Below are 17,588 nucleotides of genomic sequence, written 5' to 3' on the forward strand. Positions count from 1 at the left end.
TCCTTCTTTCTCAAGGCTTCTACTTGCCCCTTTGAGCTTCTGTGGTTTAAAAAAGGGAGAAGGAACAGGGTGGGAGGCGCCTGCAAACCCTTTTCCTACCAAGAAGAGCTCTTGCAGAGGAGTTGTGGGTCCATCTCAACTCTCTATGGGCAGAGAAAGGGAAGCCCGGCCATAAGCACAGCCCCTCTTCCTAATCCATTTGAAACTGTTTGTGAACTACCCAGAGAGCTTCGGCTATTGGGTGGTATAGAAATGCAATAAATAAATACAATCTCATGCCTTGGTCAGCACTGCAACTCTTTTCATGAGAGTAAAAAAAAAACCCAGAGAGAAAAGCACAGTTGCAAAAGAAAAGAAAAAAATAAGTTAATTTGTCTGGATATTGAACCTCCACTTTTTGGAAATAAAACATGTTCAATGAAAAGAGAGGCACGCAGCGGGGGACAGACATAAACAGGAACCAAGTTGAGGATCAACTTTTATTCATACAAAAATAGCTGCTAGACTGAACTGTAATATGGTGACAAAACCTATACGGCACAACCTCCGAAAAGGCATTTGGGATTCGTGACAAGCGATGATGCTGGTTGATCCCAACGGAAAACCTCAGTACCGGAATCCAGCATTCCGAAAGGCGGTCATGGACAGCGGCCTCACACCCCTTTTAGCCCCCTTGCGCTTAGTTGAACTAAGTCAATGTCACGGAACAGGTTAGAATTGCCCACTATCAAATGCTTTAGCGCACCTTTTGACATGCAAAAGCTGATCTCGGTAGAGGAGAAAATGCGACTGCAGGTATTTTGAAAGGCAGCAGGAAGGTGGACCATCCCTCAGGCCCTTGGCATCCCATCAGCCTCTCCCTTGCGCTACTGCCTACACGTGTCGTGGAAGGCTTCCAGCGTCCGGAAATCCCGCCACGTGGGTGGTAGGCCGTCTTGCAAAAACTTTCCGCAGCGCTGGCACGGAGCCTGGAATAGCTTTATGTAACTTCTTAGCCAGGTCTAAAAAAGAAAAAAAAGAAAGGAAGAAGTGAGGAAACCGAATCCGGACGCTCCCAATGTCAACGCTCCTGTCGAGACCAAAGATGCAGAGGGTGGGGAACGCGCCTTGGCTGGAGCCCAGAGAAAGGGAGACTTTAGAAGGAAGGAAGTAGGCAGAAAACCACAAGGTCACCATCTAGCTGAGAGTCCACTTTGTTGGAATCCCTGTTCTCTCCCTCAGACTCTCCAACAAGCAGCAACATCAATAGAAATTCTTGCCGTGGCAAGCAGGTATTTGAGATTAAAGGGTCACCCCAGACAGCTAGAACTTCCTACTAGCTAGACTGGGATCGAATTCAGCTTGATCGTCCACTCAGGAAAGTGACCTTGTCGATACGAGACGCCGGAGCCTGCCACTCGTACGCAAGACGTCATACTTCCTAGAGCCGAAATGCAGGGATGTGAAACTGTACCACTATATTGTAACATTTCTTAAACTAGTTTCACACATCTTTTCTAACGTGTGCCTTAAGTCTGGTCAAGGGTATTTCTTTTCATGGCCAACAGGAAGACAAATATCAAAGGGCCTGTTCTTTGGTGCGCACAAAGCCCACGCAAAGCTTGTAATCTGAAATGGACGTACGTTGGAATGAGCGTCAAGGGGGAATTCAGAGCGCCTTTGATGCGCTCGCGTTGGGCTGATTTGCACACCCCCAGTGTCCGCTTATTGTCTACTGACATTGACGGTGGCTCTCCAGAGTTTGTGGTAGAGATGTTTCCTGTCACCTACTAGCTGGTCCTTTTAACTGGAAGCATCACACCACGGAGAGTAGGTGCTCTCCCATTGAGCTACAGTTCCTCCCCTTAATGGATCCAAGGTCAATGTTGTAGCATAATCTTCTGCTTCGGCTGCATTTTAATGGTTAGGCTTTCTTTTAAGAAATACGCTCCCTGCCCTCAGGGCCTTGGGATGCAGCAGGAGGTGGTGGAGGGGCGGGGTGGTGGAGAGAAAATGCTAAGCCAGGTGGTTTTGTGGCCAAGGTTTTGCCCCTGAAGTAGGTCATGGTCCATTGTCCTATGTAAGAACCAACATTATATAACTCAATTCCAAGCCCAAGGAGATATGCATCTTCTTCTTTTTTTTAAAAAAAAAGGGGCCTCCTAGACAAGCAGATTCATGCTCTGAAGGATGCTCATGAATCTTGTCATCTGAAGTCCTATTGAATTATGTCGATAAGAGAAAATTGTTCTCTGAAGAAGAGGTCGGGCGCATTTATTGAAACAAATCCTTCTGTCTTTGTTTGAGCTCTCTCTCAGTCTTGGGCTGTCAATAGCTTTCCCCAAGAACAACAAAGACCTTCTCTAGGTGCAGAAGTCAAGACGGGGCTAATGGCAACCAAACGGCATCATCCAATTGCCAGTTACTTTGGCTTCGTCTGACTTGGCTATCATGACTCCCCAACACTGAAATTTCCTGAACTGATTCTTCTTTTTAATTTTTTTTTTTTTAAAATGAAAGCAGGTCAACTTGTGTGCTTAAAACATTTGCGGGAAGTACAAGAAGGTTAAAATAGGGAAGTCCTTCATTCTTGCCTGGATAATTAAGACTTCGCTACACCCTGTCAACCAGATTGCACACCTGACGTGTGAGAGGCCTACTGCTATTGACATTTGGGAAGAACGTCCTGACTTCGCTTTGTTGAAAGTTATCACCGGAGTTTTAGCGAATCAATACCACAAACCTACAGCTTAGGCAAATGTGCCCACCCAGTCTCTACCTATTAGTTTTCAGGTGCGTGCTGCAGCGTGGAAGTGAGTCGCCACAATGTGCCGCCGCTCATCAAAAGCCTGTTTGCAGCTAAAGACCTCTTCAAAGCAAACTGGAACCCAGAGGAGAAAGTGCCTTGTTCACTTGGGATTTAGCCAAGTAGCCCACATAGAATCACAGAATAGTAGAGTTGGAAGGGGCCTATAAGGCCATCGAGTCCAACCCCCTGCTCAATATTAGGTAGGGCGTTGTGCTTCGTTGCTGTTGTTGTTATTGCATTTATATCCAAGGTGGTGTACATCCTCCTCCTCCTCTGCATTTTATCCTCACAACAACAACCCTGTGAGGTAGGTTGGGCTGAGAGTTTGTGACTGGCCCAAAGTCACCCAGTGGGTTTCCATGGCTGAGTGGGGATTAGAACCCGGATCTCCCGACTCCCAGTCCAACACCTTAGCCACTACACCACACTGGAGAGCGGAGAGCTGCCTAAAAACTTGGTGAGGGGGTAGGAAATATGTAAATCAACGTGTGTACCCTGTCCTTCCTCCAAAGGACATAGAGACGCAGTTCACACAACACGTTTCTCAACAGTGGTTTTAGAACACGGTGGAGTTTTTACAACACCGTTGAAAAACGTGTTGTATGGTGGAGGTTTTTTTGGAAAACACTCCACACTGTGCAGAGGAAAGTTCCTGCACAACCATTGTGTTGTGTGTTGTGTGGAGGGCTCCGTAGAGTTTTCCATTGTATTGCGTTGCGTTGACTTTTCCCACCGGCTACAGAGTTCCCTGGCAAGAGCGGCGAAAGGAGCAAATGCCCTTCTAGGAGAGCCTCCGAGATTGTCTTTTTGCAGCAACAGCTGATGGGATATCACCGGGAGAACTGGGGGAGGAGAGAGGGCGGAGGAACTGTCAACCAAATGTCACGATGGATTTGGACCCTGGGCATGAGGCTTTCCACCGCTGTATTAGGAGCAGGCTGTAGGAGTGAGCATTCTCCCCCCCCCCCACATCCTTATGGAGTGTAACACGCATACATATATGCTCTGCAATGGCTCTGATCATAGTTGTCTCTTATAATCTGCTCTTATCACAGAATAGTAGAGTTGGAAGGGGCCTTTAAGGCCATCGAGTCTAACCACCTGCTCAATGCAGGAATCCACCCTAAAGCATCCCTGACCGATGGCTGTCCAGCTGCCTCTTGAAGGCCTCTAGTGTGGGAGAGCCCACCACCTCCCTAGGTCACTGGTTCCATTGTCGTACTGATCATAGAATCATAGAATAGCAGAGTTGGAAGGGGCCTACAAGGCCATCGAGTCCAACCCCCTGCTCAATGCAGGAATCCACCTTAAAGCATCCCTGACAGATGGTTGTACTGCTCGAACAGTCAGGAAGTTAGAGACTGCTCTAACAGTCAGGTAGCAATGGTTAAAGCTAAACATGGCTCTTCCTTTATCCAGGATATAAAACCATGGCTTCTGGTACTGGTTTCAGTCCCTTTAGTCTCCTTCTACTTGGGGACATTTTTTTCTGCCTTTCCTACAGCAAATATTCTGGAGTACAAAGGACCGATCCCGTTAGCCAGGGTTAGCTTGCGCTCCTTGCTTCCCATCTCTCTCCATTACATGGGTCCTCAGCCCATGAATACCCTTTCAGGCATGTTTGTCAAGCTCCAAACAACCAGTGGTGTTTCTCTCCGACATGCCCCATTCCTTATTTCTTTTTCTTCCCAGGTTTTCAATATTCTCCCCCACACTGCTTCCTGGGGGAGAGGGGCGCCAGGTTGCCAAATTCCCAGTTTGGTAGAAAGTCCTACATGAACCAAACCAAAATGTCATCGCCAGCCCCCCTGCAATGTGAGAGCTTGGGAGCAAATTTACCATGAAGGACCTGACCACCACATCCGGCATCTGAGGCAACTGGTAATGTAGCAAGGCAGTCGTCGCATGATCGGTTACCTAGGGAGGAGGGGAAAAGAGAGGAAAACTCATCAGGGGTGTTCTGAAATCTACATACTTCAAATCGTCGTGGAAGTAACAAGGTGCGGCTCCTTCGGCGTATCCCCTCGTGCGACAAAATTAAGAGGCCGCAACCAAGTACAAGAGAACTTCATTTATCTAAAGCACTTTGGAAAGTGTTACACAGCTAGAGCCGGGCAATAATGAAACCATAATATTAATAAATGATAAGGAAGGAAGGGAAAGGAACCTCTCGTGTAAGCACTGAGTCATTACTGACTCTTGGAGGGAGCTTTCACGGACGTTTTCTTGGCAGGCCTTATAGCGGGGTGGTTTGCCGTTGCCTTCCCCGGCCGTGATTGCCTTTCCCCCAGCTAACTGGGTACTCATTTTACCGACCTCGGGAGGATGGAAGGCTGAGTCGACCCGAGCCGGCTGCCTGAAACCAGCTTCCGCTGGGATCGAACTCAGGCCATGGGGAGAGTTTCAGCTGCAGAAACTGCTGCTTTACCGCTCTGCGCCACACGAGGCTCACAGAATTAGGCTTCCCTGCCTCTCCCTACCGGCTAAAGATCCCTGAACCCCTAGATCAGCCTTGGGGATCACGTGCTTTTCCAGAGATGCTGCAGCTGGAGGAGAGAATCTGTGGCGAAATCACCCGCCACTTTTCACACAGGTGCCTTCTCCTTTTGCTCTTGCACCACTGGATCCAAGCTGGATTTGTATGTGTGTGTTTTAAAGAAGGTTTCCAACAATAAGCACATTTCAAGAGTACAAGACACTTCACAAACATCCTCAGCAATCCTGAAACACCAGCCAACGTGGGAGGCAAAACAGTTTAATTCACCCCCAATTTACAGATGTGGAATTGAGGCTGAGAGATGCGGGCTGGTCTAAGGTCACATAGCAAATTTGTGGCGGAGGCAAGATTCGAACTGGGGTCCCAGCTAGGACGCTGGGACTGAACCTGAGACCTCCTGCACACAAAGTACGTAGTCGGCCACTGAGCTACGGTGTTCTCCTCTTTCAGTGGGCTGCAACTTAAGGGAGGGGAGCCCCCAAACTCAGAGCGGCAAAATATTTATAGGACTGCCTAGGACCCTTGGATGACAGCTCAGTTTTTTGGGCAAAACTCTTGAATTAAGAGCACCAGAAATATTTCAACATCGTTGTTAACGAAATTAAGGGGAAAAGCAGCACACTGAGATTTATTGAGAAATCAGCTACGTCAAGGGCTTGCATTTTAGGCTGCAGCAGCGATGAAGTGGGGATTAATTCCCTCTTGGCTGTGGTTGCATGAATGAAGTCCAACCTTGCTTTGTGGAACCACTGAAGGGCTAAAGCACTACAAAACAGCTCCAGAGGGAAACCCTCGGCTTAGCCACGTTACGGCTTTTCCCCTAGTCCTCTTCTGTTACTTTCCCTAAACTTTATATTACTCCTAAAATGACACTATTCCCAACAGATTCAAAGATATGCAGAAAAGCTGAAGTTATGATGTGGACAACTATGGTGCGACCACACTTAGAATACTGTGTACAGTTCTGGTCACCACACCTAAAAAAAGGATATTATAGAGCTAGAAAAAGTGCAGAAAAGGGCAACTAAAATTATTCAGGGGCTGGGGCATCTCCCCTACGAGGGAAGGTGACATCAACTGGGATTGTTTAGCTTGGGGAAAAGGAAGCTAAGGGGAGACAGGATAAAGGTGTACAAAATTATGCATGGTGTGGAGAATGTGAACAGGGAGACATTTTTCTCCCTCTCTCAAAATACTAGAACCCAACGGGGTCATCCCATGAAACTGATGGGTGGGAGATCCAGGACAAATAAAAGGAAGGACTTCTTCACACAGCACAGAGTTAAATTATGGAAGTCACTACCATAAGATGTCGTGATGGCCACCAGTCTGGATGGCTTTAAAAAGCAGTTCACAAAAATTACAAACCTAAAATACAACATGATTAAATGTAATATAAAACCTTTAACAGTTTAAGACAGAATAAAACCAGAGTAAAAACCAGCAGAAAGTTAAGGATCTAAAAACGCAACGACACATTTTAAAATAAGACATTTGATATTTTGCTAGTTGGTTGTCATGGGAGTTGGCAGCATATCTGCTTCTAGAGTAAGATAAATATATTTCATGTACCCAGCGTTTAGTTGCCTAAGGAGCCATGAGCTACACCAAAAGAATCTCCCCTATGGCTTGTGGAGAAGGCCTCCTAAACTTAAGAAGAGTCATGTTAATAAAGCATCTCAAACTGGGGATTACTGGCATTAAACACAACCTCTCAAAAACACCTTATAAATCCCACCAGAGTTTTCTGCAAGGCGAAAATGGTGGGATGTTATTATACAGAGTGGCTCAGTTCAGACAACACGTTTCTTTACTGTGGTTTTAGAACTCCACGCTGGAGTTTTTACACCACCGTTAATGTGTTGTCTGGAGGGAAAACTCCACCCCACAGTGTTCTTTTAGAAAACACTCCACGCTGAATATCCACGCTGTGCAGAGGAGAGTTCCTGCACAACCGCTGTGTTGTGTGGAGGGCTCCGTGGAGTTTCCTGTTGAGTGGAATTTTCCCACTGGCTACAGAGTTCCCTGGCAAGAGCGGCGAAAGGAGGGAGTGCCACTCTTGGAGAGGCGCTGGGATTGGGTTTTTTGCAGTATTGGCTGATGGGATACCATCAGGATGACCGGGGGAGGAGAGAGGGCGGAGGAACTGTCGATCCAACGTCATGTTGCCTTTTACTCAACTCCACGGGAGCCCACAGTCACACAACGGTGGAGTTAGAACATGTTGTGTGGGGAGGACCTCCTAGGAACTCAACGGCTGAGTGGAGTTTTCCCACTGCGTAGAGAAACATGTTGTCTGAACTGAGCCCCTGCCTTGTCAATATCACTGGATACGTTTTTAAAGACATTTACCCGCTTTTCAGCCAAAAACGGTCTCTCAAAACAGCTCACGTCAACTGAAATTCAATACGCAACGCTGGTGGCAGGTACTGCATGAAAGGGAAAGTGCATAGCAAAGTCTAAGGGCCAAACCGGACATGTCACTAAGTGCTTCACTTGAAACCAGGCCAGGGCTTTTTCCTGAAGTTAACAGCCACACATAGAATAGGACATTTGTGAAGATTGCAGCTGGAGAAGGAAGGGTAAACCACACTCCATTCCCAGGCTGAAGAAACGTGTGCCCTCCCCTGCTCCACGGACACCCGAGTTTGGTCCTGAGACGTAGGTCCTGCCCTCTGGCTTACAAACGAAATGATGAGATGCACAGAAGGGCAGGAAGGTGGAAGCAGAAAGTAGAGAACGTTCAACTTGACCATGCCAGAATGATGTATTGCATTCCTTAATGGATGTAAGCTGCTTTGCAACGTACATTAAATAAATAAATGCACAGTGAGGTAACAGGCATTTATTTATAGGGCCAGGGCAATCCACCCTGGTTGCGTTCTGGCTGGGATGGACACCCCTCAACGGCCTTTAGACCTCCGGCTGGTGACAGAGGGCAGAATGGCCTTGCCTTTGCTAGTGCAGCAATAGGAGGAAATGCCAAATCGAAGGCAACCTGGCTCTCTACAGCGTTCGAACTATCAGGCATCTTTGTAGGGCGGCCAAGTTTGGAACTTCCAAGGTGCCCAACTTCAACGTCTTGAAAGAGACACAGCATAATTCTGCACTTTCCTGTCCCCAACTGCCGGTAATTAGTTCATTCCCATTCTCACTTGCAAGATTTCCATTCTGCCCTACTTTTCCCCTTCACAAAGCATGCTTAGATTTACTGTTACAAAAGCAAACCGTTAGCAACAGTTCTCCTTCTGTTACATTTCAACCTCCAACAAATTGATTTCTGGGGTTGTTTTGGGTTTTGTTTAACGCTTCCACAAGAAAGTTGCATTATTATTATTATTATTATTAGCAGTGAAGATGTGGGTGAAAGTTGCTGCAGGGAGAGAAGAAGGGATTTTGCCATTAACTAATTCAAACTGACTGGCTACTTGGGCAAAGTAGCACATATGCTGTACCTATTGTTATGTAGAGCTAATGAGATTCCACTGGGAGATAAAAGCCATCCCAGCACTGCTGGAACACTAATAATGTTTTCTGAACAAAAAGCAGGCAATTGGTACCAGCAGCAAAAGCGGGGAAAGAAAAAGCGTTTCGAACACAGATCAAAGCAGGTGCCAAACAGGAGGAAGAAGTGAAAGGGGGAGGAATGACACCCCATACAAATAGCAACAAATATTGTGATGTTGAACGCAGCAAAGAGATGGATAAATGATAAACTGCCTAGTGAAAGGGAGGGGGGTCTCCGCACTACCCCCCCCCACCTCCAACTTTCAGATTCTTTCAAACACACGTTCTCTCCAACAAAGGAGAAAAGAGTTAGGAGGCAATCAGCCTGCGAAGTCATTAACGAGATTATTATTTCACACGCCACAAAACAGGACAGACGTCTGTGTCCCCCAGATATTACATTCTCCCAGCCACGTTTGAAATTTATCTGTGATGAGCTGTGACTGACATCCCACAAATTCGGCCCGGTTGTCCTTAGTTCCGCATTCTCACAACCATCACACGTCTAGCAGTGTTTTGTCATCTAATCCAAAACTTCTTCCTCTTGATTCTTGTTTTATTGAAAAGGGGTGTCCCAAAGGTGCACAGATCTGGATTACTGCAGCCTCCCCGGGGAAGTGGAGAGACACAACATCTTTTGAGAGAAATGCCATATAAAGCTATACCTACTTAATTCTACTTTAAAAAATGTTCCCTGTGGGGTGTTTTTGTAGTTATATGCAAAGCTGATTAAATCTGAACAAATTTACGATTAGCAGCAGAAGTAAAAACTGAACGGCACTCTACCTGCAGCCAATAAGTTTCCAAGGAAGCCTATCAGGACTGAACATTTTGGTCAATCATCAATACAAAGAATGAATTAAAAACTAATTGCAGGAAAATAAATGTGCAGCCAGGTCAACTTGGAACTGATGAAAACAAGCAAAGCCCGTGGGACTGTACGGGCTGTATGGATGAGCCAAAGGATAAGATGGAAGGTTGACCAAACCATCTTCGAATAGTGACCAGCTAGCTTCTGCAAGAAAGCTCAGAAGCAAGGCATGATGGAGGCATAGGTAGGGATAATGAAGCTTGTGCATGTTACATGATGAAGAGAGCCAGCCTGCTGTCTGTTCTCAACATCTAGTAATCAAAGGTATGTGGCCTCTCACTATGGAGGTGCCATTATTTGCAAGCACGTCTAGCAGCCACCAGTAAACCTACCTCACAATTAAAATGCCAGTGTGGTGTAATGGCTAAAGTGTTGGACTGGGAGTCGGGAGTTCCGGGTTCTAGTCCCCACTCGGCCATGAAACCCACCAGTCACAGGCTCAGCCCAACCTACCTCACAGGGTGGTTGTTGTGAGGATAAAATGGAGAGGAAGAGGATTATGTATGTTGCCTTGGGTTCTCTGGAGGAAAAAAGGAGGGATATAAATGTAATAATAATAATAATAATAATAATAATAATAACAACTCAAAAAAGTCCAATCGGAGAGGCAGTAAGAAATAAATTATTATTATTGTTATTATTATTAAAATGACCTAAATTAATGGCCGCCACCACGCCTTTGGGCTATTAATTCCGGAAGTTGATTATGTGTTGCATTTTGTTGCTTCCTATTTATCTTGGTTGAAAATGTACATCTTAACCGTAACAGAATCTGAACTGTTTATTTTTTTAGGCTATTTGGGTGTGTTGTTATAATAGGGCAGCCTCTGCATGTGTTGGACTACAACTCCCATAACACCCCCCCAGCCAGCAGTAGGGAATATTACAAACCCCCAAATTTGAAAAAAAAATAAAGCATTAAAAATGCCCTTTTCCTCCTAGCAATGAGTGAAGTTGTACTTATTACATTGCAAATGGCCCCTTCCCTTCAGGGTCCTCAAAGTGTACCCTCACTGGTGAGTGTGTATGTGTTGCAATATACAAGTTAAATTACTGAAGCAATTATTTAAGGTTTAAATTCAAGGCGGGCTAGAAATTCTGTATGGACAAGACCTTGCCAATTTCATTCCAGACTATTTAAAAAATGCACTTTTAGCTTGCAGACCCATGCTGAGCTTCTGTGAAAGCAAGCCTGTATGTTTAATAAGTCTTTATTGGGATAAAATTTTAAACACACCCTTTCAAAGAGCAAACCAGAGACGGTAGCCAAAATAGCCTGGATGCCTGGCTACCTGCCCATTTCAAGGAAGTACCTCCTGGGCCCACTGTAGTCCAAAGAAAGCAGCATGGAAGAGCAGAGACGTCCCAGTTTCATGGTGCAGCTGGCTACACAGCTTGGTTTAGGAGCTGCTATCACAGGCTTTTTATAAATATGCAGAGATGGGATATACTTGATTAAAAAAAAGAAGATAACTACCCTTCTCACCCATCCCCACACTCAACCGCCACTTGCCGGTAATAATCATAAAGACAAAATGTGGATCATTATGAGCAAAAAAAAAAGAAGCCAATTAAACATACGGATAGAGAGGATCTGTAGAAATCCCCTGTAGCACTTGAATTTGAATGCACTCAACGAAGCTAGCAGTAGACTCAGGGCAGCAGACGTAAAGGAAGACAGGAAGTAGGCTGTTCATAGAACACACTGCTTTAAGGAATTCACTGCCACGAGATGTAGTGATGGCCACTGGCTGAGATGGTTTTTAATGGGGAACAGAAAAGGCTTTGTTTCCAGAGCAATGTTGATTCTCGTTGCCCTCCTCTGAACACGCTCCAGCTTGTCTGCCTCCTTCCGGAAGTATGGTGCCCAGAACTGGACGCAATACTCGAGATGAGACCTAACCAGTGCCGAATAGAATAGCAATCTCTACAGTTGGTATGGTTTGGGAAAGACTTGATGGGTCAAGGAGACTGCTGCCAAAGTCAGCTGCCTGACTGAGATTAAATATCCTCATCTGGACAAGGTATAAGAACATCAGAAGAGCCCTGATGCTGGATCAGACCAAGGGTCCATCTAGTCCAGCACTCTGTTCACACAGTGGCCAAGCAGCCATTGGCCAGGGATGAACAAGCAGGACATGGTGCAACAGCACCGTCCCATGTTCCCCAGCAACTTACTGGCTTGGATACTGGAGATAGCACACAACCATCAGTAGCCACTGGTAGCGTTCGCCTCTAGGAATTTATCCGGCCCCCTTTTAAAGCCATCCAAATGGGTGGCCATCACTACAATTTGCCATTGAAGCCTTTGAAAATCGGTTAACAACACCAACAATGCCGTTGCTGTGCACTGCAGGGTATCAATTCAATCAGCTGGCCCTGGAACGGGCCCATCATCACATGTCCTTGAGCAGACACTGTCAATATTCAATAGCTGACTCATACGTGCATTCAGTCCACACTCTTATTCAGAGATTAATGACAGGAATACATCTTCATATATTACAATACTTATATGCCCTTGCAGTGGGGAAAACGGTGCCTTGAAATGGCACAGTTCAGGGAGTGAGCAGGATGAAACGCCAAGCCCCCAGGACCATAAGTGTATGCGTGGGGGGGGGGGGGTCTTGAGAGGCTCATGGGGGCAGCCTCTCCGCTCTGGAATTCCTCTCAGAGAACCCCAGCTAAATCTCAAGTCTAGGTGCGTGCTTGAAGCAGGGTACAATATTCTTCATTTAAACTGGATTTTGGTGGCCGGAAATATACCAAGGTGGGCTTTAATATAATAGGACTTTTGCCACCAACGTATTGTTACTCATCCCAAGCATTTGGGATGGAGCTGGCTATGTTTTTGTGTTAGCTAAAAATGTATAGGGTTGTCCTGGGAGACTGTTGGAAATGTGTGTTCTTTTTTAAAAAATAAGTATATAGCTTTGGGAAGAATCTATAGAGCACTCCTACCCAAACAAAAGGCACCCACCCATATAGACACAGTAGTGATTAAACCAAAGTACAGAAATGTATTCATTTCTGCATTCATACTCTAACTTCCAGTCCTCTGGGGCTGGGAAAAATGTAAGAAATGGAGGTGCACTTGGGCAAACCATGTCTGCAGTCGGATCAGTGCCATCCTGCAGAATTAGTCTGTCTCCCATGCTACTTGTCTAACACTGGATCCAAACATCACACATGCAATCTCCACCGACTGAGGAGGGCCAAGGAAGCACACTTACTGGCATCACCCCTTCCGTCGCGTTCTCGGTGGACTGGCCCGGCTCCCTTGGGGCTGACGCAGGGAGCCCACCCACCCCACAAGCCATATTGAATACTAAAAACAAGGAACTAACAACTGCCGATTGAAACCTTCCCTGAATTCCACCAGATCTAGGCACCTCTGGGCATCACTAAGAGGGCATCATTGTCTCGGCTAGTTGAAACTTTTCCAGGTGAATGAACTCTAATGAATGAGGTCTTATCTGATGGGCGGACCTCTGTGGGGAGAGGAGAGGCGTCCCACAGGAAGCCTCTAAACCAGCCTTCCTCAACCTGGGGCGCTCCAGATGTGTTGGACTGCATCTCCCAGAATGCCCCAGCCAGCTGGCTGGGGCATTCTGGGAGATGAAGTCCAACACATCTGGAGCGCCCCAGGTTGAGGAAGGCTGCTCTAAACCATCACCAGACAGACACTGAACCACTAGCAGCTTTGTTGTTTATTCGTTCAGTCGTTTCCGACCCTTCGTGACTTCATGGACCAGCCCACGCCAGAGCTTTCTGTCGGCTGTCGCCACCCCCAGCTTCCCCAAGGTCAAGTCTGTCACCTCCAGAATCTCATCCCTCCATCTTGCCCTTGGTCGGCCCCTCTTCCTTTTGCCTTCCACTTTCCCTAGCATCAGCCTCTTCTCCAGGGTATCCTGTCTTCTCATTATGTGGCCAAAGTACTTCAGTTTTGCCTTTAACACCATTCCCTCAAGTGAGCAGTCTGGCTTGATTTCCTGGAGTATGGACTGGTTTGATCTTCTTGCAGTCCAAGGCACTCTCAGAATTCCCCTCCAACACCACAGTTCAAAAGCATCTATCTTCCTTCGCTCAGCTTTCCTTATGGTCCAGCTCTCGCAGCCATAGGTTACTACGGGAAATACCATGGCTTTAACTATGCGGACCTTTGTCGTCAGTGTGGTGTCTCTGCTCTTAACTATTTTATCAAGATTTGTCATTGCTCTCCTCCCAAGAAGTAAACATCTTCTGATTTCCTGGCTGCAGTCAGCGTCTGCAGTAATCTTTGCACCCAGAAATACTGGCAGCTACAGGGGTAGAAATGAATGGGCAGGGGGTGGAGGGAGATACGTTTTAGCATGCGTTCATTTTTGTAAAATTGTTTGCTGGGTTTCTAAGTCCAACACATAACTGTTTAAATATTTTGAGAATACGATGGGGTGGGGTTTTTTTAGGTTTTGTTCTTACACTGAACAACCCACCATGAATCTTTTGAATAGGGAGGGAACAAAGACCCCCGATACTGATAAAAACAAATAAACAAAGCTCTTACTTTTCCGTTCGGCTTACTGGCTGGAGATACGTGAGGAGTTAATAAAAAGGTTAAAGATCGGTGCTGTCTTTGCACCTGCAGAGTTTAAAATGTCAGAAAAACGTGGAGATGCGCCAACCTTTTCTGAGCTCTTTGTGTTTCTGCCCTTTCAGAGATTCCTCCCTATATTTTTAAGCTCTATTCTCTGAAACTCACCCTGCTGGTTCGCTGGATGATAATAAAAGCTTATTCACCCTAGAAGGGAGTTCAAGCAAATCTCCAGGGGAACTTCAGTAAATACCTGTACATTTTGGCTGTAATGGGCCCTCTGGGAACTCTTCCCCTATCAAATTAAACACACCCGGGGATCTTACTAATCAGGGGGAAGGCAGAGGTCTTGCTGACACAGCCAGAGTTTGCAAACAAAGAAGTCAAGGCAAATTTAGCTCCACCTGACAGGGCCGGACTGGGAGGGGACAGAGGTCCCTGCTCTTTAACCTGAAAGGGCCATGCTGCGGCTGTCTAAGAAATTAACATTTTGGCAGCTTCAACGAGCGAGCGTCCAGATGTTGCTTTATTGTTGCTGAGGAGAGAATGAAACCACAGTCCGGCTTTGAAAAACCTGCTGTTCAAAACAAATCGATGTCTTGATATTTCAAGGGGCAACCACCGAAAGGATTTCTTGGACTCGGTGGTAGAACTTATTTCCTGTTGCTATTTTGGAAGCAACTCTGCAAGGGCTTAAAAAGGATAGCACGGAGATACGTAGAAATAACCAATGTTAAATAATTCTTACTGTGTATTTAGTGTTGGACTGCGTAGCACTTTCTTCTTTAAAATAAACAAAAGCAGATGCCATTTATTATTCCTTGCATATACGGTTTCTGTATTATGTTAATATTTAAGTTTTATATTTGCAAATAAAAAAGGAAAAAAAACTTCTTTTAAAAAAACACCCACCCACAGCTAAGAAAATATTCATTTTGCAATATATTAGGACACTGCTATTCAAACCTTCGGCCTTCAGAGAAGTCCTGCTGCATTTAATATTCTGGAGCAGGGTATTTAGGGTATTTAGGCCGACTGTGTGGAATAATCTTCCACCTGAGATGAGACATGCGCCAACACTTTTTCCTTTTAGGCAGATATTGAAAACCCACCTGTTTAGGCAAGCCCTCCCTGTGTAGCATAGCCCTACCATCTTACATACAGACTACATATTCAATGTATTGGCCTTTATTTGTACATTTTGATGATTTGTGTGCCGCGCTTTGAAATCTTGAGATGTAAGCGGTTTATAAATGCAAAACACTGACTTTCCTGCAAGCCGTTTATAAATGCAAAGCACTTAAGCGGTTTATAAATGCAAAGCATTGACTTTCCTGTAAGCGGTTTATCCATGCTGGCAGTGGTTGGGGCGAAAGTCATCAATGGTTGGAACCGCCCCCTTCTGGCCTCCCGTCCTGCTCCCCACCCCACTTCCCTTCCTCTCTATCCTTGGGCTGCCTGAAGAGGGACAGGCTGCTCTTGCCATAGCTGTGAATGGATTGCTTGCAGAGGGCTTTTGAAACCAGGTCAAAAGCCTAGGCTTCCCAGCCCTGATTTAGAGTACACATTCCACCTGAGCAAATGGCCAGGCCTACTGGGCTTCTCATCATTGCCCCATAAAAGGATGTCATCTTGGGGCACGTAGGAGCGTTTGCATCCCATTACTGAGAACGGCTTTCAGATTTCTCTCCTTTGCACTATTACTGCATTTCATTTACATTGTTTTTGAAGGAACATGTGATATGTGCACGCAAAAGGACAAGGTCACGTGTATTGTACATACAGGTTCATGGTGCGATTTATTGTTGGGTTACCCATCGAGGTTTCGACTGTAAAATAATGCCCAAGAAAGGTGAGCCACCCAATTCTCACACTAGTTTATTGAAGAACTGACTTTTTCTTAATGAGTAAATAGTTACAATTTTTCAGTGGCGTTGACCTTAATGGGACTAAATGGACTTCAACCTAAGCCAGGGTAAACTACCTGGTGCCCTTCAGATGTTTTGGACCTTCCATACAACTTATGGAAGTTCGAGTCCAAAGCATCTGGATGGTACCTGTTGCCTATTCCTGATCAAAGCACTGTGGCTTAAATTGTTTGTGAATGAGGCTGTGTATGATCAATCTGAGATGGGTTGGCTTTTCAATTTCTCTTTGCCGATTTCAGTAAGGGTGTGTGTGTGTGTATCAATCACACACATACAGGAACTGTATCCATCAAAAGCCCAAAGCCTTTGAGAGCCAAGCCTGGACCCATTTCTAATGTAAAAACATGCAATAAAAAGGACCTGAGAAAAACAGTTTTAATGGCAAGAACAAAAGCCATTGCATGGACTGCAATTAGTCTAAAGCATTATTGATGAAGGATTATCGTTGATGATTCTGTCCTAAGTTGCTTTGCGTTGCACTCGTCTCTAACTGACACAAGGAATATATTTTCAGAAGGGAGAGAAGGAGCTGCTTTAATCCCTTAATTCTTACCCGCCTCTAGAGTAACAGACTAACTACTGTGTTATTCTGCCTTCCAGTGCTAGTCAGGGAAAGGACTGCTACCTCCCCTCCCCAAAGCCGTTCTTTGATCTGAAGGAAGTTGGTATCACAGTTCAAACTTCTTTACTTTGGGTTGAGCAAAGCATCCTGGAACAGAAAGTTCCAAGAAATGTTTGTACAGAAATGGTACTGGCCAGTTCTGACCCTGACTTTGAAATCTCTTGCTTGGATTTGTCTGGCAAACATGAGCAGTAGGGTTTAAAAAAAACCTGCAGTCCTCAGGGAACGCCTTCCACTTCGGCTATGGAACCTCTGCAGGTAGCAATGCAGGCCGTGCGGCCAGCTCGTGGGTCGGATCCAGATTCACACTGCATTGGTGGAAGTGGGCTTCGCTGTCCCCTCCTCCCCATAGCAGTGCCTCCACCCCCTGGAAATGCTACACAGAAAGCCAGGAGACCCTGATGAACGGAGTGAGCTGTAGTGGGCATGGGAGATTTCAAACGTTCAGGTGGAGGGAATGTCCACGAACGGAGTCCTTCCTCTCGTGGAGGGCAGATTCTGGATTCAACCCAGCAAGGTGAGGAGAGGCACGTGCGAATTTTTTGACCACAGGTGCCAAAGTAATTTGATTCGCCTTAGGTACTAAGCACCTCCACCTGGGGCAGCAAAATCTCTTGGGTTGGCCTTGGTGGCGGACAGAACACAGTTTGAAAGCCCCCGAACTTGAGGAGTAACTGGAAAGGAAACTGAATAACATGCATTTAACTTCTGAAGTTCCTTCAACTGTAGACTCCGATGTAGTAAAATTAGAACGAGTTTAGCTTAGGTTTAGCAATGTTTTGATAAGGAGTCCTCTGGTGGT

General features: G+C 45.9%; 1 protein-coding gene across 1 annotated transcript in view; it reads right to left on the minus strand.

Moving 5' to 3' along the window:
* Nucleotides 1-465: 465 nt before the first annotated feature.
* MED27 (mediator complex subunit 27) overlaps nt 466-17,588 on the minus strand; it is a 122,480-nt gene continuing 105,357 nt past the window's right edge. The window contains exons 7-8 of the mRNA XM_063144814.1: nt 4,628-4,705; nt 466-1,001 (exon numbers count right to left, since the gene is read on the minus strand). Of these exons, the coding sequence (XP_063000884.1) occupies nt 867-1,001; nt 4,628-4,705 (213 nt within the window). The 3' untranslated portion in view covers nt 466-866. The remainder of the gene's footprint in view (nt 1,002-4,627; nt 4,706-17,588) is intronic.

The sequence above is a fragment of the Elgaria multicarinata genome, chromosome 19, assembly GCF_023053635.1.
Source record: "Elgaria multicarinata webbii isolate HBS135686 ecotype San Diego chromosome 19, rElgMul1.1.pri, whole genome shotgun sequence".
Classification (NCBI taxonomy): Eukaryota; Metazoa; Chordata; class Lepidosauria; order Squamata; family Anguidae; genus Elgaria; species Elgaria multicarinata.